The sequence below is a fragment of the Gopherus evgoodei genome, chromosome 23 (genome assembly GCF_007399415.2).
Source record: "Gopherus evgoodei ecotype Sinaloan lineage chromosome 23, rGopEvg1_v1.p, whole genome shotgun sequence".
NCBI classification, from domain to species: Eukaryota; Metazoa; Chordata; order Testudines; family Testudinidae; genus Gopherus; species Gopherus evgoodei.
In genome coordinates this window covers 7,105,178-7,124,436 of record NC_044344.1, presented here as the reverse complement: position 1 = coordinate 7,124,436, position 19,259 = coordinate 7,105,178, and the positions used below count along the sequence as shown (strand labels likewise).

General features: G+C 51.0%; 1 protein-coding gene across 1 annotated transcript; it reads right to left on the bottom strand.

Annotated features, from left to right (window-relative positions):
• Positions 1-1,723: 1,723 nt before the first annotated feature.
• On the bottom strand, positions 1,724-12,031 carry DLX4 (distal-less homeobox 4). Its single transcript, XM_030541384.1, has 3 exons — positions 11,603-12,031; positions 6,081-6,274; positions 1,724-2,828 (listed from the first exon to the last, which is right to left on the bottom strand). The coding sequence occupies exons 1-3, from the start codon at positions 11,928-11,930 to the stop codon at positions 2,577-2,579; spliced, it is 774 nt and encodes a 257-aa protein (XP_030397244.1). The 5' UTR covers positions 11,931-12,031; the 3' UTR covers positions 1,724-2,576.
• Positions 12,032-19,259: the final 7,228 nt, after the last annotated feature.

Genomic DNA, 19,259 nt, shown 5'->3' with positions numbered 1-19,259 from the left:
TATCTATCTATCGATGTATCCACCCCCATACATCCACTCACTCTCTCTCATATCTATCTAAAGTACAGATAATAGCTTCAAAGTATGTATAAAATGGACAGTGTCTTTGTGTGTGTCCATGAGCTGCTCGAGTCAAAGCTGCTCCTTTAATATAAATCCTTGGAGCCCTTGTTAATGGGACCGGCTTGGTAATTGCAGAGGGCGAGGGGAATGAAAGGGAAATCCAAACCGAGCCGGGTGGAGAAAGGTTCTTTTTATTCCCGGAGACTATAACAAAGAGGGGGGGGGGGTCCTAATGACCAGGGCGCGATTTAATGGGCGCTAATTACACCCGGGCGATAATTTGGGCGTGTTTACACCGACCCCTGAATGGGGAAGGGAGCAGAGACCTAGGTCAGCCTCCCCCTTAAAGGACAGCTGGTAAATTCGCGCCCTTCCCCCCAGCTCCACCTCTGCTCCCTTATTCTGCTGGAAGGTTCCCTCCTAGGGGATGCGGGGTCGCGCCGACAGCTTCAGCCGCCACCGCTCCCCTTTCCACGCCAGGACCCTCGGCGCGGAGACAAACTCCCTCCCCCGGCTCTTCTCCCAGCGGAAAGGGCGCCCGGGGGCCGCAGCTGCTCCGAGTGCCACCGCGGTAAATCCGGAGCCAGTGCGGTGTGGTTACTCCGGATTAACACCTCAGAGCGAAATCTGGTCCCGCCTAATAACGCGGCAGGATCCGGCTCCTGGCGTTCTGAAGAGCCGCTAGCGGTAGGTGCGATCCGTCTTAGTATGAATCAATGTCATTAGGGTTGGCCTCTCTCTGAAAGGGATCCACTTCCCTTAACAGATTATTTTTTAACCGCCGCTCCTGTCCCCTCGACACCAAAGGGAGTTTTTGCCATTGACTAGCCTAGCCTGGGAGCAAGCTCGGGGCCTGGGATCCAGGTTGCCTGTTTGATGGGTAGGAGGAGTTTGCAGGGGAAAGCTGCCCTGGGATAAAGGTTTTACGTTGCCTTGAACCCCTCGGCTCCAGGTGACGAGCTAAATAATAACCCCAGAAATCCTCCACTAGCCGGTTTTCTAATGGCATGAAAGGCAAATGCAATTTTCTTTCATTGTTTGCGTGGGAAGTTCGAACCCTGCCCGGGGTCCCTCAAAAAGTTTTGGGTCCGCCCCCTAAGGGAATTAAAACGCTAAATCTGCGCCTCCGGTTCTTCAGCATGGGCCTCGGAGCGTCCCAGTTCGGCTGTGCAGATCTCGGCCCCTTCCTGCCTACATTTAACGACCAGTAGTAAAGTTAAGCACCCGCGCAAAGGTTCTCAGCGCGCAGGCCCTTGTTCCAAGCGACCGGACCAAAAATCCAATCGATTGTTCTTTAAAGCACATTCTCAACCTTAAGCACCACTTTGCCAATGGCTTTTGTAAGCAATTTTTGTTATAAAAAAACATTTCTACTCACCGTTTTCCTACTGGGACAAGACGAAAACCGATTTTGTTCCCTCATTAGACCAGAGTTGAAAAAATGGCATTAGAAATGGCTATTATCAAATAGGTGGGGGGGGGATACACAAGAAATTTTGAGGAAAGGAATTTCTCTGCAGTTCTACATCCTATCGATAAAGAGAAACAACATCTTAACAAAATGTTATTTATAAATAAATCTTTGCAGACCAGGAGGGGAGAACATATGGCTTTACGCGGGCGACGAGAGGGGATTAAGGATGACATGACTGTGGAGAACGTGTATCAAACAAAATCACAAATTCTTCCAGAAAGAAATCCCCCCTGTTTGGGGGTTGAAACTGCACAGGAACCAGTTCTCTTTCTGCCTTTCAATGAGAAAAGAAGAAAAACATTAATGCTTTATAAAAGGCCTGGAGGGAAGTGACATTCCTCAAACTCTTCTGAATCACTGTCTGTAAACATAATCCTGGTATTAAAGCACTTGAAAAATATTAACAGCGAGACACTCAACTATGGAGGGAACATTGGCTTTGCAGAATGGAAGAGTTTATATAGATATTTATACACACACACACACACATATATATATATATATATATACTTTTCCAAATAGAAATCTGTCGAGGTGTATAAAATGAGCTACCTACATCACACAGAAGGGAGGAGGGTAAAACTGGACAGTCGATAAAGTCTTTATCCAAGAGAGGGAGAGATTTGGGGAGGGGGGTAGATTGTCAGATGATGGAAATTGTCCTAGTTCCATTGACTTGCCACCAATTCACGCCCATTGAGGATCACCTCCTCCGTCTTTACATTTCTGAGGAGCAGAGGAGGGAAAAAAGTCAGTCTCTGAACATGGCCCCAGACTCACGAACAATTTCAGTTGTAGGTTTTCTTTCTTACTGGCGGGGATAACCTCATTTCCTTTGCTCTCCTCTGCTCTATGCAAATGTCAGAATCAACTCCTCACAGCGGTTCCATGTTGCCAGGAGAAGGCCTAGAGAATTTTCCCATGTGGCCGGCGGAACTCCCGGAGACTTGATGGGTTCATAAATTCCTCAGGGAGCTGAGGGCTCGCGTTCCTTGTTCTGGGGGTGGGAGGGGAGGAGAGCTCAAGGCAGCCCCCACTGTCACATCATCTGTGGTCTCGGCATGGCGTCTTGCTGGTGTGGTTGATACCAAGGTCCAAAGCTGTTGATGTAGCTGCTGGGAGGGATCGGGGCTCCTTTGCCAGCCATGGAAACGTCCCAGAGAGGGGGTAAGTTGGGTGAGCAGGGGGACAAGGATGCAGGGTTGTGGAGGTGCTCCCCTTCCTGAACGCTGGAGCCCTGTTTCATGATCTTCTTGTACTTGGAGCGTTTGTTCTGAAACCAGATCTTGACCTACGAAAGGGAGAGGAAAGAGTCACCGATCTACAAAGGGGTGGGGGCAGTGTAGGGTATTGTGGGGGGGGCGTTGTATACTCATTTAGCAGCTGGAATGGGAGGGGAGCTGAGGTGTGTGGATTCCCTGCCAATATCTCTCCGGCTTGTCTCCCCTCACCCCCCAAATACGAGAGAGAAATATACACCCATTGTAAGGCCAAAATAAATACACCCTGCCCCCGTCTGGTCTTACAACCGAGCCCCAAAGCCCTGAGTCGCCTGAGTTGGGGCCTACCTTGGGTGGGGAGATGGGTTGGCAGCCCATTTGCCGGCCTGCCTCTGCCTGCAGGCGTGCTGCTGAATGCACTGTGGGGAATGACCCCCTCCCCACCCAGTCAGCCCCTTCGACCTCCCCCCAGCGCCCCGGCACCATCGTGTTCACGTAGAACGCGCCCAGGCTCCCAGGTTTCAACATTCTGATCTCCAGCTGGACCCTCCGGGGGGGGACTGGAGTGGGGGGGGGACCAGGGTCAGACTGGTCTGAAGAGAGATCACCCCCGCTATCGCTTTGTAATCGATTTCCGCTTCCAAAAGGAGGGTACCTGCGCGCCCCAGGGAGTTCGCCGCTTTATTTTAAAGCGCAGGTTCCCAGTAGCTAGAGAGAGATAAAGACTGGGGGGGGGGGGCTGTATTAGCTGATTGCAGTGCCTGGGGCGGGGGCTACTTGCGACGGGTGAGGATCGGGCCCCGTGGCGCACCCTGGTTGTGAGGTTTCTGGCGTACAAAGCAGGAGCCCGGCGTGGAGTCTGCCTCGGACACTGTTCTCCCGAGCTCCCAGCTACCCGGGCTACCGAGCGACCCACCTCGGGGTGCTCCCCAGCCCCCAGGCAGCCCGCCCGACGTGAGGGAAGCTCACGCCCCCTTTGCCGGGGGGTGAAGACTCTGCTCCAGCTGGCTCGGAAACCCCGGGGGGGGGGCTCTGGCCTTGGAGGGAAATAGGAGCAGGATCGGGCCCATCGTCATGAACAGGTGACTCTGCGCTGCAGGCGCATCTTAGGCGGCGTCTCTGCCCAGGGCCTCGGCCTGCTCTGCTCCCGGAGCCAGATTCTGTGTCGGGGGCGATGCTTGGGAAAGTGCCTTCAAATATCCGGGCCCCACTGAAGTCAGTGGCAAAACTCCACGGGGGGGCAGGATTTCCCCCCCCCCGGGGGGAGGGCTTCTGCTTTGACTGTGAGAGCACTGCGCCTAGGCCAGACACGGGGGCCGGTAGCAGAGGGAGCTGACTGGGGGGGAGCCCCATTTCGTAACGCAGCTCAGCGCACAGATGGCTGAGCCCTTTTACACGGCGCGGCTCTGCAGGTCCTCACTTGTCTCCTTTTTTTAATTATTATTAGTAGTATTAAATCTCGTTGCCTGTGGCTGTGGAGTGATCCCTCGCGCCTGCCTGTCTGCATCTATCTCTTCAAAGCCAGTCACCCGTCTCTCTCTGCTCCCGCAAGGCGCTGCCCGCGCTCCCATCCATCCGTGCAGAACCACGGACCAGCGGAGGATCGGGCCCAGGGACGGGGACAGGCCGTATCCAATCTTCCGACTGTCTCCCCCTAGCCCCTATTGGCTAATTTCCCCACGGTTTCCGACTCAACTAGTTTTTAAGCCAGGCGGCCAAGATTCTGCTCTCAAATTCCATCCCTGTAAATCCGGAATCACTCCGCTGCAAAGGAGTGAGTCCGAATTCATGCAGCCGAGAGCCAGAATTCGGTCCGATCTCATGGGGGGGGGTGCTAGTTTCTCTTTGTTGTTGTTTACGTGCACCGGGGACCACTGGGCTTGGCAAGCGAGGCTTCACGCTACTCTGATTTGTTCCTTCCGCACGTAAATGAATTTGAAACGAAACCAACCGAGCGCTGGGTGTCCTGGGGGACAGAGCTGAGAAGACACTCCACAGGGGGCTGTTGCTCCCTCGCAGGCAGGGTCTCCCCCGCCCACCCCGCAGAAGAGTTTGTCAACTTCAAATAGACAAACATCCCCCATGGCTCATCCTTGCTGAGAAATAACAGAACAATTAAAGGAAATGCCTCTCAGCTCGGGAGCAATTCCGCAGGGCTTTGAAGACAGAGGAATAGGGCGAATGGGAACCACATGCGGCAGAAGGGGGCCGGGGGGAAGGCTCCGGAGTTAGGGACAAATCGACACAGACACACAGAAAGAGACCAAATCCAGCCCCGATTTACCCCAGGGAAGCCAGAGGGAGAGCGGGGCAGAACAGAGCTCGATCTATCCCGGGATCTTTCCATCCGAACTGGAAAGCAGATCAAGGGGGCTTCGCCCCCTGCCCTCCTGGATATCAGCGGCCATGTGCCACAGGGTGCAGCCCCACGGAGACAGATGCGGCCCCGTTCGTGTCGGGGCTGGACGGATTACAGAGCCGCCCCCGGCGCCCGAGCCCAGATAATGCCTACAGGGAAATCTCAGTGCTCCAGACGCACATTTGCACGGGTCAGGTTTAAACTTCCTCCTTTCAGTAGCTGTAAAACAATAAAGACGAAGGGGAGCCCGATTCTGCTGCACCCAGCTCTCAATCCGGAATAAGGAGCGATTCTGACCCTTGTCACTGATTTGGCCTTGTTCTCTGATGTGTAACAAAACAGACCACAGGGCTCCCAGGGCTTTCCTCGATCCAGATCCTGCTCTCAGAGAGGCGCCTACAACTGCGGAGTAAATACGGATTTACTCCTGTCTAGAGCAGAATTTGGCCTAGCTAAAGCAGGTGAAGCTGTGTATACTGGAATTATCTATTTACACAGATGTGGAGATGTGTGAGAGAAGGCAGGGCCGGATTCTGGTCTAAACAAGTATGAATCCGAATTAACTGTTGATTTACAGGGATAGAACAGAGGCAGGATGTGGCCCAATGAAAGCGAACGAAAGGAACTGCGTGTGTTGTTATTTCTTATACATTGGAGAGTTGGAGCCAGATTCTGCTCTACACAGGCTTAAATCCGGATTCGCTCTGAATGTTCATGGCTGGAACAGAGAACAAGATGTGGCTTAATGAAAGCAAACGCAACTCTGCGTACTATTTTGTTATATGTTAGAGAGACAGGCCCGGATCCTGCTTCCAGTCACACCCCTGCAAATTCAAAGTCAATCTGGATTCGCTCCGGTGTAGAGCAGAATCTGGCCCTGTGGCGAAAGTCCAGCTGTTGCCAGGGGCTTAGTGGGGGTTGGATTGGATCTCAGCCGACATCCCTGGTTCCCCCCAGCCTGTACCTGCGTCTGGGTCAGTCCCAGCTGCGCGGCCAGTTCCGCTCGTTCCGGGAGGGCGAGGTACTGGGTCTGCTGGAAGCGCTGGTTGAGCGCCTGGAGCTGCAGGCTGGAGTAGATGGTGCGGGGCTTGCGGATTTTCTTTCCTTTGCCGTTGATGCGGATCTCCCCGTTCTCGATCACGGTGGTTTTCTCGTGCTCTGTAAAAAAATCCACAGGTGGATGAAAAGCCTCGATAAAGGGAGAGCGGCTGGGGGGGGCTGGAATGGGGCTGGGGGGAGGCTGGCGCAGAGAGGCGAGAAAGGGGGGGATAAGGAGAGCCAACACCCCCGCCCCATCCAAGGGGAAGCACCCGAGGGATGAGCCACCCCCATAAGGGACGGGACGTTATTTAAATGCCAGAGGTTGATTCCCTCGTTGACTCCAAAAGACGCTCTGGGCCCAGGATCGGGTCCTCTAATCACCCTTCTAAACACAGCAAAACGACCTCAGAACAACGAAAAGAGGTTTCGTGTCTGTTTCTCTCTGGTCTATTTGTTACGCAGCGGAGAACTGGACCAAGTCTGCTACACAGCTCCGAACCGGCCCTTACTCCGCTTTGCCCGCGGAGTGCAGCGGAATCGGGCCTAAGAGAAGCCAAGGTGGTTGTTATTGTTTTACAGCTACTGGGAGTTTCAGCCGGGGGAGCGTTGCGCTGCCCCCCTGCTCGCATTGGACAAAGTCTCTCACTTTCAACGGTTCGAGGCGCCCCTTCCCCCTGGAGAACCTCCGCGGCTGGCTGGGGGGCCAAGGGGGCAGAGCCCAGCCGAAGGCTGCGAACAGGTTCCCAAGGAAGATCCTCCAGCCAAAGGCTGCTCCTCTGGGGGTAGGGGGTATGTAAAATACCGGTTAAATTCTCACCACAATTTGTAGTGAAAAATCCAAATCGATCGGGCAGGGCAGGGAAACGGAAGGGGAAAAAAACAGGACCGTGGAAACGCCCCCCACCCCCAGGCAAAAGCTATAAAGATAGCAAGTATTCTAGGCTAAATCTGAGCCACTTGTTAGCCCTACATCCTAGTCAGAAACCGATTTTTTTCCCCTGCAACGGAGCAGGCCGTCCTCCACTGTTCATTAGCAGTAATGATGCGGAGACATTTATGATTTCTGCAGAGTAGAAGCCCCTGCCCCCTATCACAATCTGCGGATTATGATTTCTACGATGAAAGCAGTAGCCGTTCTGCACAGACTAGAGCGGCCACTCCGTCCTTGACATTTTCAGGTGTCTTTATCCGCCCAATTCCCCGTTGAGCGGGTGGGGCCGTGGCGGAGAATATCCCAAGTCCCTATCGCGCTTCAACTGGGGTTTCTTTCCGATTTGGAGTCTTCAAGGGAGGCCCCGAGCCTGCACAGATTTAAGCCCCTGCTTAACTTTATCAGCAGCATCTGCTCGGTTAATTACACCCTGCCGCGGTCTGACCATTCGCACCAGCTACATATCCCGGGAGCGGTCCCCAGGGAGCTCAGTCTAGATCTGTGTCGCTTCCTTTTGTTAATTCGGTTTCACCGCTCAGGTTGGGCAGTTTCTACTTTATCATCAGGTTCTGGAGACACCCCTGCAAACGTCACGTCGGGCTTTTAACTGCGCGGTGGTGTTAGATTATATAAACTTGCAAAATGTGAAGGCAGCTTTTATCCACGCAAAATTGAAGCCCCTGGGAAGCTTGAAGAGAAAGAATTCAGAGCAGGGCCGTTTGCTCTGTTAAATGTATGTGGGGAACATCAAAGCCGGGTAAGACTTTGTTGTAACATAACGAGCTACTTATTTACTTCTCATTCTCCGGTGAGCTTCGAAACGCTGCTACACGCTGTCATTAATTTTGCTGGCAATTGTTTTTTTCAATCGATGAGATCTGTACGTGCAACTGGAAAGTGAAAAGGCGCGTTGAGTCGATAGAAGAGTAAAGTACAATTTAAAAAAACACCCTTAAGGAATCATTTAATTTCAAAACAAAAGAGTTTGCCGTAAAATCTAACAAAATCTTAACGCTAATTAGCAAATTCCTGTTAGCCCGTTTTCCCTTGAGCCAGTGGTTTTGTTAATGTCCTGTACAAATTAATTTTAAAGCCGGGGAGTTGCTTGGACAATTCGTTTACTAGTTTTTCTTTCCGTGAATAAATCGCTTGCAGGGTAGAAATCAAAAGCGAGCAGGACTTTAAAATCGTGCTATTGTGAAAGTGCCAGATTCTGGTCTAAATGATACCGATCTAAACCCGGAGTAATTCAGGTGGAGTCACCCAGGCTGCAATGGAGTGAATCCGGATTTGCACTAGAATAATGTAGATCCAGAAGACATTTAGCCAATCGATTTGTCTTCTGACTCTCTTTGGACCAATGGATCTGAATGTAAAGTTCAGATTCTTGTTTCCCCACCACAGGAAGCCTAACCTTTTAAAATAGATTCAATATTTTTAATAGGTGTCCGTTTAATAATCCCTCGTTAAATACATTAACTGGGCGGGTGTATATATATCTACACACGTTCCTAACCTGTTATCGACCTGTGACACGTTCTGAGTACCGAGCTAGGATTCTGGGAAATCAGCTGAACATTTAAAAGAAACTTAAGTGGAAACCCAGGAGATGCGAGGAAATTTGGATCCAAGTAGACGCAGAATTTGAATAGCGCAGAGCCTGAGATTTCCTTTATTAGGTGTATCAGAAATAATATGTATTTGACGAAGTGGGTTTTTTTTTTAAGCCAGGAAAGTTTATGCCCAAATAATTTTTAGTCTTTAAGGTGCCGCCGGACTCCTTGTTTTTGTGGGTACAGAATAACAGGGCTGCCCCTCTGATACTTAGCATAACACTGGCAAATCCAGCGTCTCTTCTTTGCAGAGAGAATCATGAAATATCTCATCAGTCAGCAGCCCACAAGCCGCCACTCCCCCCGCTCCCGGGCACGGTTAGAAAGAGAGGGGGAAAAGTTTTTGTGAATCAAAGTTAGCGTCTTATGCCTCTCCCCGAAATTTATGGGCAATTGATTCATCTAAATTTGCTTCTATTGTGCAGCGCAAACCCACGCCTTGGTCCTTCCTTGGTTTCTGGGAGTTTTCGAAGAAGGTAGAAAGGGTCAGAGTCACTTTAGTTTTAGATCCGAAGGCTCCAGGAGAAGAGAGCTTTCATTTTAATCCACCGCGGGAAAACACGACTACTACTAATTAATAATCAACGCTGTTCATCATTAAAAACCTCCATCGTTCTGTTCCACAGGGAGATTCTTCTCTGCTGTCCTGGCTGGCTCTGAGTAGCCAAAAGCTCAGTTCTGAATGTACCGTGAACACATTGGCCCAAATTCTGCTCCGAGTGAAACTGGTGTAAATCCGGAGTCACTCCAGAAAGGGGGAGCAGAATTTGTGCTGCTCTGTCTCTAGGCGCTGCAGACACTTAGGACCGTATCCTGCTGTGAAGGAACAGTCTGCAGCTGAACCGTGAGGTGCCCCCTTTTTGCAAGGCGCGCGAAAGCCCGTCCATTTGAGAATGTTATTCCTGGTTGGGGTTGGTTTTTTCCTGGTGCACGGATGATTTTCATGACTAACTTTTTGTTACAGACGTTCTTACAGGGACAGGAAAAATCCTTAATGCAATTCGCCACGTTTTTCCTTTACAAAAACAATCCGTCCTGACAGTCCCTCTAAAATCTTTTGTTTTATTTTTACAAATAGGACTTTAAAAAAAATTAGGAATATCCCATTGCCAACTCTTTGCATCTCTTAAATCCTTTGCTTATAACCTATTACCCATGATTAAATATTTCGGCATTTACCCTCCTGTAATAAATATGTAATTAGTTTTTTAAACGACTTCCCTGAAGTTCCCAGAACTTCGCTGCTCGCCTAAAATAGCTCCAACCAGGCTGTGTAAACATCTTAGGTTTTAAAAGTGATGTGACCGAAGAACAATGGCGTGCTTAAGTGGATTCTTTATGGCAAGCTTCCTAATGTGGTTGATCTGCCATTAACACGGTGTGTATCTTCCCTGGAATCTTGACAGGTGCCAATTAAAGGCTATTGGAATTAAATCATATAAATACATGAAATGGGACATGCTCGGTTGCGCAGGCCTTTTCCAAACACCCAGCGAGAGTTGTATGAAAATTAAACATCGCTACATGTATTTTATGGCTGATGCAGGCCTCGCCTCTGCAGCCAGGCGATGAAAGATATTAACAAGGTGGCATGCAGGCTAATTGTTACAATCTAAACAATTGCATTCTTCTTCGTACTGTACGTCAGCCTCCAATTCTGGGCCACTGTAGATGAATCTGACAGATACACCAGGGTAAATGACAGGTTAGTCTGGGTGTGTGTAAAGTTCTGGAGTGAAATCCCGGCCCCATTAAAGTCAATGGCATCCACTGACGTTCAATGGGGCCAGAATTTTACCCCTGGAGCGCAGAAAAACCGAGATGACTGTTCTTCCTTCCTAAAAGTGAGGGATATTATTTTCCAAAAAAAAAAAAAAAAAAAAAAATCACGTCCATGGCAGATCTAGAATAAAATGCAGAAACAAATAGGAGATGTTTTCTGTTAAAGTTGCATGTGTTTCCAATCTAACAGCGAAGAGAGGTTTTGGGGATATTTTAGCCAGCGCTTATTTTTTTTTAAAGAAAATGTTTGCATGTCCCAAAGTAAACAAACAAAAACAAAATACACAAATCTTCGGCAACCCAGAATCTCAGGAGAGATGCCAAAGCCCCTTGCAATGCAAAGCAGTGTTCCCTTGCTGCAGAGAGACACGTTGCTAAATGCATTCGGGGGCGGGGGGGGTCATACAGTTGTCCTAAAACTTCTTGTTTGCATTGCAAATGTATCAAGTGAACACATCATGACGTCCTTCATAAATGAAGAAACCAAACGAGACAGTTTCCTAGTAAAGGCTTTTCACTGAGCTTGTCATTTTTTTGTTTGTTTCTTTGAGGGGGGAGGAAGCATCTCGGTTTTGTTAAAATTATTATTTTGTTCCCTTAAAAATATTCCCTTAACTGGGGGGGGGTTAAAAATCGCAAAAGGAAGCTATGGTAGGTCTGGAGCACTAGTTAAAGAGAGAACTAATCTAGGAGCTCTGATCCAAGCCCAGAGGGAGGTCAGAAGCCAGGGGAAGGCTACTTTCAACTCCAGACTCTGAGCTGAGATTCGCCTCTCGGTCCGATGCTTGGGTCGGAGGACTTGCCGGAGACTTTGGGGGGGGGTTGTTTGCAATAGTGGGAACAGACCTCTTCCGGCAAAGGGCTGGATTCTAGACCGGGCCAGAGAGAACCGGCGCTCGGGCCTGCGGGTGGACAGCGGGCGGGCACTCGCAAGGGGCTAGGGGCACGCAGAGGTGGCTAGTGGCTGGGCGCGGAAGGCTAGCAGGACCCCCCTCCACACACACACACACACACACACACACACACACACACACACACACACAGACACACAGACACAAAGAGGGACTGGGCTGGGATAGCGGATGTCTGACACACAGGCACAGCCGGGCACCCCCTTACCTGTCTCCTCCAGTCTGCCCCGGTGCCCCAGGACGCTGGCCGGCTGCTGGTAGGCCAGGTACGGGCTGCCGTGGAGATGGTGCGGGTGGTGGGTGCCGCCAGCAGAGCCGGGGTAAGGGTAAGCCACGGACCGTCCGTAGGGTGCAAAGGGGCCCCCGTCGTGGCCAGAGCCGTGCAAGCCGGAGAGGGGGTAGTGGCCAGGAGCCAGGCTGGGGGAGGGCGGCGGCGCCTGGGGCGAGGGGGGGTGGTTGTGCCCGAACTCCAGGAAAGCGGATTTGGAGGGGTCCGGCCCCAGCAGGCTCTCGGCCAGGGAGCTCATAGTCATCATGGAGCGCAGAGCCCAGGCCCGGGCGCGCAACCCGACCGGGACGGGGCTAGCAACCAGACGGGTGGCGGTGGCTGCTGGGGCGAGCCATGGCTGGGGCTGGGGCCAGGCTGCTGCCTGCCGGTCCCTAGCGCTTTGCTCCTCTCCTGCCCCGGCCCAGGCTGCCGGGAACCGCTCCGCGCAGACCCCCCGCCCCCGCAGCCCAACCTCCTGCCTAGAGCCCGCCCCGGGGGTTCCCTCTGCTCCCTCCCCGCCCCGCCCCGGGCCTCCCCGATTGGCCCAGGCGGCCAGGGACGTCACGGAGCCCGAGGGCAGCCCCTCATCACGGGGGTAATTAACATGCAGGCGGGCTAATGGCAGCTGCCTTCCTGCCAGCCAGGCCCTGGGACTGGGGGGAGGGGAGGCACTGGAGCAACAGGTTTGGGCCATGGGGGGAGTTTAGCATAAATGTTTGTCAACAGGAGAACAGAAAGCTCCCCGGGGGGCAGAGAGAGCAAGGCAGGGTGAAGAAACCGTGATCCCCCGTAGGAGAGCGCGCAGGGGGCAGGGCTCAGGGAATCCCCTGGGGCACCCTCCGGAGCTCATGCTGGCTTTCCACCCCTGTCCCCCCCCAACCCCCACGGATTTACACCGGGGCAAGTGACGCCGGACTGAGCCCCATGAGGTCATTGGCGGAGCAAGAATTTTGGTGAACAGGTGTTCAGCTGAGATTTTTTTTTTTAAAAAAAGAGGTTTAAAAAGTCCAAATATTTGAAAAAAAAAATCTCAGCCAGCTCCCACGAAAACCAAAACAGCAAATCAAAAGGGAGCGGTGGAGGGGGCGGGGGTAGGACATCCTCCCCCCAGCACCGCCTTGACCCAAACGAGGCAGAAGAAGGAGACCGGGCCCCTAGATGCCTGGCATGGATCAGTTCATCAGAACTGTCCAACAAACCTTTATAGAAAAAGTGGCTGGAGCTGTAGATGCACAGACACTCCTTCCTTAATCTGCGCATTAGAGAATTTTAACATTAGCTTTAATAAAACATTGTGAATCTGTTCCTACGTATAGCACGGAGGAGCCCCAATCATGGAGCAGGACCCAAGCTGCTAGGAGCTGTACAAAGCACAGGCCGGCCTCACAAAGACAAGAGATGACTACGGGGTACAAGGAAAGGAGGGGACACTGTTGGTTAGTGATCACCGGAGAACACCTGCTCTGAGAATCAGGCTTCACTCTGGCAGAAACCACTCAACAGGTGTGAGTGCCCAGGCGGCGCGTACAGCAATGAGGAGTCGGGCCCTGTCTCTGCAGGGGCTCAGGCCGGCGCAAAGGGCGTTTGCTGACATCTGCAAAGTGGGACCCGTTCCCTCCCTTCAGAGCCAAAAAGCCCCAGCGAAACTGGCAGAGATGCCGCCCCATCCGCCGCTGAAATGAACGTGGATTGCGAATCAGCTGTTTAATCCTGGAGCTTCCAAGCTGGTTCTTGCAAAAGCCTTTCCCCCCCTTTTCTTTCGGGCTTTCGTTTTTGGAAGAAGTTTCCTTCAAAAGAACAATCCCCCCACACACACACCCCTCCTCCCCTCACGTGCGGTGCTACAGGAGAGCCAGAGAGGATTCGGTTTTCTTTCTCCGGGTTTACACTCCGCTTGGCAAGCAGGAACGGAGGTTGATGCAAACAGGATTCCCCGCTCATAGTATGTCCAGCTCCCCTGCGCTAGTGTTTAAGGAGGGGATTTGTAGGGCAGACGAGACGTAGAGGGAGCTGCTCCTACCACGATTACATGGCCCAGGTGAGCCCGCACCTTCCAACTCCAGGCACGGCTGAAGCTGGTTTGAAGCGAGATTCTGCATCCTGTCAACCCATCCAGGGCAGCGCTTGGCACACGCCCATCACCCCCCGAGGAAGGCTTTGGGGATGCTCCGTTGGTAGGTTTCATGTGTAGATACAAAGAAAACACATGGCGAGACTTTTTCCTTGGGAGGGTATCGAACCGTCCACTTTCAATGTAACAAAACCACGTCCCAGCAAATTGTCTCCAAAACCGACCAGAGAAAAGTGGAGCTCTTGCGCCTTTCGGGTATAAGGCCCTTGGGTGGGACTTAACGAAGGTGTATTAATGGCATTATTAAGGGCTGCGCTACATCGCTCCTCTTGATTATTGGCCTGGCGCTGGGGACTGGGCGACCCAGTCCGGGATCAGACCCCGCTGTGACAGGTTCTGTGCGGAACCTTAAGTCCTCCAGGCTTCCCTACCAGCACCCTGCATTGCATGGGGGAGACAAGCTCTTTGACAGGCATCCAAGGATGGAGATGGGACTCAGGCCTCTTTGAACCCTTCCGCTTCCCCAGCGGTAGCTGGGCCTGCATTATAACCCTCCAGGGTGGTCCTTACCCCCAGACCAAGCCCCGCGCAGGATTTCCTTCTTGGGCAGCGCAGAGTCTCCTGTCAGGGAAGCTTCAGCCTTTAGGCTGAGGCGGGAGAAAGGGAATGTGGCCCAGAGAGCTAGATCATTGAGCTTCAAATACTTCCTCTTTTGCAATCTATGGGGCGAGAGGAAAACACAAGCGGCCCCTCTGGAGCCCTGCTAGGACCGGAGCCTCACTTCGGTGCCTGGCAGGGTTTACCTGTATCCTCCAAGTCAGACGAATCTCCCATAGGTCAGAGGCTGCGGGCCTGGGTCACCTGGACCGAACAAGCCACGGGCCAGAACAGACACCCAAGAAGAGCGGGATAAGGTCTAGTCAGCAGCGAGCGGTCTTCCTTTTTTCTCTCTCCCCTGTCTAAACGGAGCTCATCCGAATTCGCCCGAGCTGGATTGCTTCCAAGCTGCCTCTCTAAGAATTCTCCTGTGGCATTCAGTGCCCCGCAGCGGCTTTGTGGATTCTTTTGCCTAATTTAATTAATTGGACTGCACTGGGTTATTAGTGCTTGACACCCCCCTCCAGGTCTATTTTGTTTGATCGCTTCCCTCTTGGCATCCCGGAAGTGAAACGTCCGCGGTGTCTTAAATACGGAGTTTAGTGACGTAGAGACACCTCTCTCCAGGCTAATGACACGCAAATTCAGTCCTGAGATGCCCGCTGGCCCTTGCCACCAGGCATCGATGTGGATTTCTCTGCACCCCACCCCTTTAAGTCGGTGCAAAACCGCGCCCCTTGTTACCATGAACCACGAGCACGAGTGGTTTGTTTGGTGACGGGCCCCCAGTTTGCCAGGCATGTCGAGTCCTTCGCTTTTTTTAGCAGGGTTTTAAATTACAGGTTTTCATCCTTTCCAAATGCCCCCCCCCCAGTTTGAAACAAAGATTCCCCCCCCCCTTGCACCTCTAAGGGGCAGAAACTCCAGGAGGGGGGGATTCATAGGAAACGCGCAGAGACGGCTATGTAGACACTCACGCGCTGTTTATACACGAGACTTCTGCACAGACACACACACAGGACCCCTTCTAGTAACCCAGTCCTGTCGCTACGCGCCGTCTAAACTAGGGACAAAAAGACCCCCCCGACTCTTTCCACCTTGGCCGATAGGACAAGACACCGGGCGCTAGCAGCATAAAATCCCATTCACCCAGGGACCGGGTTCTCCTCTGTCCCATCCCGGCTCTGGCACGCAGCGGAATTCAACCCCAAATGAAGAGGACGGAAGTACATTTTTTTCTGAGGAGGGGAAGTGGAGTTTGGCCCTGGAGGGGGGGTGTCTTGAGCCTGTGTTCCCTGTTCCCTCCCTGTGAGATCAGTGGTAATCTAGGACAGTTACTTCCACTTCTGCTCATTGCAGGAGGGACAAAGATTTAAGGCACAGAGAGGTGCTTTTCAGGGTCCCCATCCAGCTTCCATCAAAGTCACGTGGCTGGTTGTCTCCCCCACCCAGTGCAGGCAGGATCGGGCCCTGTGTAGTCTGTGAACTAGGTTAATTTCATTTGCAGGCCTGTTGTCCCATCAGGTCAGCTTCATTGTTTTCCTTTCAAGAGATACACCCACCCCTCCTTTCACTGGGGAATAGCTTCCACTTGGCAAAGGGAGAGAAATATCAACAACCAAGCAAAGTGTCTGGCCCATCCCACCAGCCCCAGCTCTTTGGGGTCAGTTCTGTGTTCCCACAGCACCTCCTGCCATGTCCGGGGTTAATAGCTGCCCTGGTGACACAAATAATAATAAAAGCCCTGCCACAATTCCTCCCGCACACTCACTTCCTCCTCATTTCTGTTGTTGACCCCCGGTCTTTTACTCACCCAAACATAAAAAGCAGGCCCTGGGTGGCGAGAATGCCCGGGGTTCTATTTGAATTGGATTTATATCATTAATTCAGTAGTGGTTGAGTCACCTATTATTAGTAAGGTGGGAGGAGTGCGGGGAACAATACTTTGCTAGGACAGGGCAAAAATTTCATTCTAGGGGGCATCTGAGGTACTGAAATCAATGCCATAACACTGGTGAAAGGAGAAGGGGATGGAGGTCATTTGAATTTTTTTTTTTAATATCCTAGAATTTTATTTTTTGTCTATAGATACATGGGTGACAGATGCCTGAAATGATGCATAACAAGGAGTAAAAAGGATGAGAGTTGGCAAAGTGAGGGGGGCTGCATTTACAGAGCGGGAAGATCTGATTCGCTGTATAGCTGGGCCCTATCTTGTGATCAAATCTATTGTCCTAATCTCCCCTCTCCCTCCCCCAAAGAATGGGCATTTTCACCCCCGAGAGGGACCGAATAAATTAATATGCACATGTGGTCATTAAGGAGGAGTGTATTTTTATTGAAATAGAAAATCTACACAATTTTTTAAAGAGGAAGATGACATTTTAGCAGCAGGCAAACAAACAAGGGAATGTTTATCTTACATTTCATATTCCCATGAAAAGACAAAACCAAAATGGCCATTTTAATATAAAGAAAAAAAATCTGCTGCCAGTGCTAAGCAGCATTTTCAGTGTGAAAATTCAGAAGATGACCTTAAACCTGGAAAGATTCACATGCTGCATGCTAATCTTTAGCACAGAGTAGCTAAGTAGCCCCATAGACTTCAGTGGAACTACTCCCAGGCCTCAGATACAGCAAAGCATTTAAGCATACGCTTAATAATAGTATCTAGCTCTTATGTTTTCCATCAGTAGATCTCCAAGCACTTTATAAAAGAGATCAGCATCATTAACCCCATTTTACAGACAGGAAAACTGAGGTATGGGCCAGTGACATCACTTGTCCAGGGTCATCCAGCAGGGCAGTGCAGCCAAGCATGTGCTTAGGTCCTATTGACTTAAGCGCATGCCTAAAATTAGGCCTATGTTCAAGTGATTTGCCTAACAGGGACAGACTGCTGAAGGGACATGGTGCATAAAGTTAAGCATGTGGGCTAATTTTTGCAGCATCAGGGCCTATGTATTTGTTATGTTGCTCAGATATGAAATCGCAGTTTCACATGTAACCAAACTGAATCCTGGAATAGAAACAAACATTCTAAAAATTCTTCCTCTATATGGCGTGAAATCAATTTTTGTACCAGGCTGCCTGCGATTAAATTTGAGTTGCCAAGATGAGCTAAAAGCTGCTTCGCAGTTTTCACTGCTATTTTAACCTGAATTAGCTCACCTGGGTTAAGAACACCCTTTTTATCTGGTAGTAGCCAGACTCTGACAGACAGACAGTGCTGGGGGGCTCATGGGAAAAAACACAATTTAGCCTATTATTAGCAAAGACAAAGTCCCACTGATTCAACTGGTGAAAGGGAGTGTGTGTATTTCAGACCAACCCATTTTTTAAGGGGAAAATGATCTGGTGTTTTTTTTTTTCATTTCTTATACATATGAAAAAACAAGGCAACTATTGTATAGACAATTCCTCTTCCCCTCCAGCATTAATATAAAACTCTAATAAAGCCAAAACTGTTGCTTTCCTAGACGAGATATAATTTCCCAAAAGGAGTTTGGCAGTTCTACACGGAGAACGCTGTGCCTCCTGTATACTGAATACCATGACCGGCAGGTAGCTTATAAAACACTTAACACAACCTGACAAACCTATTTATAAAGAGATGACAGAATCAAACAATTGGGGCTCTGCGGTAGATTCCAGGCAATTTCAGCTACAAGCAGCGAAATCTGCCAAAATACGCGATAGCATTATGAAAGCAAGGCCTTTTGCAATGCAAATAGACAGTGCTTTGCAATCGCAAAAGGCTACAGTTCAAACCCGGAGATGCCATTTCCCCTGCATAGAGGGTAAAGAAATTTATTTTCCACCCTGGCTATGCCAAATTACCAGCCAAGGATCCGGCCTGCAGTTACTGTGTGGGGCTGGCCTCCTGGATGAATGATCTCAGGACTGGAAGACTCCAGTGCCCGTTGCAATCTTTGCCTGGAAGTTGAACATGCTCCAAATTGCCTGGGTGGTAATTTACTGCTGGCAGAAGATGAGCTTCTTTTGAGGTGCAGCAATGTCTTGGAATCGGGCAATGATTGCACCACATTTGGTTCTGAATCGGGACGATGACCTTTTGCCTTCATCTTGATTTCTGCCTTTGGGACATAACCAAGTTTTCCCAGAACATGCCCTGATGGTTGTAGTCTAACTGTAATTTCACACATACTTCCTGACATCCTGGGAGTAGGAAGAAGAGAAAACTTGGGGAAAACTCCCACCCAGAGTTTTCTCCCAGTTCATCCCCCCAATTAATTGGGACTAATTCATTTTGCCCTCCCACAACAAGCCACCGGATCCTAAAGTCCTTCCTCAGGGGCCTGAACTGTCCAGGCCTGTGGGGGGAAGGAAAACAGAAGTGGAAAGCCCGGACAATGGAAAACACATTGAAGTTTCCTGCCCCCACCCCTAATGATTTTCTTCACAGCTGCCCTTCCCCCCTCTTGCCACAGATGAGCTGGGGGAGGGGAAACTCAGCCCTCAGAGCCCATAGATCCCCTGAGATCCATGCCAGTGGAGGAGGATCAGAACCACCTGGGCTGAGGTCCTGAGACTGATTCCCCAAGGCTGCCTTTGACCGTTGCATGGTCATTTGTGCCAGCACAAGGCGGGGGGCAGGGAATGGGGAGTCTGCATTTGGGAGTGTTTTGCACCCACTTTGCCCAGGCATGGAGGAGGATGCCAGGCAAAGGTAGATCAGGCCCCCTGCATTGACTCTGGTGTCCTGGCCCAACAGCCATCCCCTGGGAAGAAATCCCACTGCCCCAGGAGGGCAGATGGGGAAGCAAATTCCACCATATGGAGAATTCCCCTTGACCTTCTCAGCCACTAGAGAGCCGGCGGAGGGATGATGCATATCCAGCCCTATCCCCGCCCCCTTTGTTCTCTCTCTCTGACTCTGTTCCACTGAGAATAAATGACTTCAGTAGT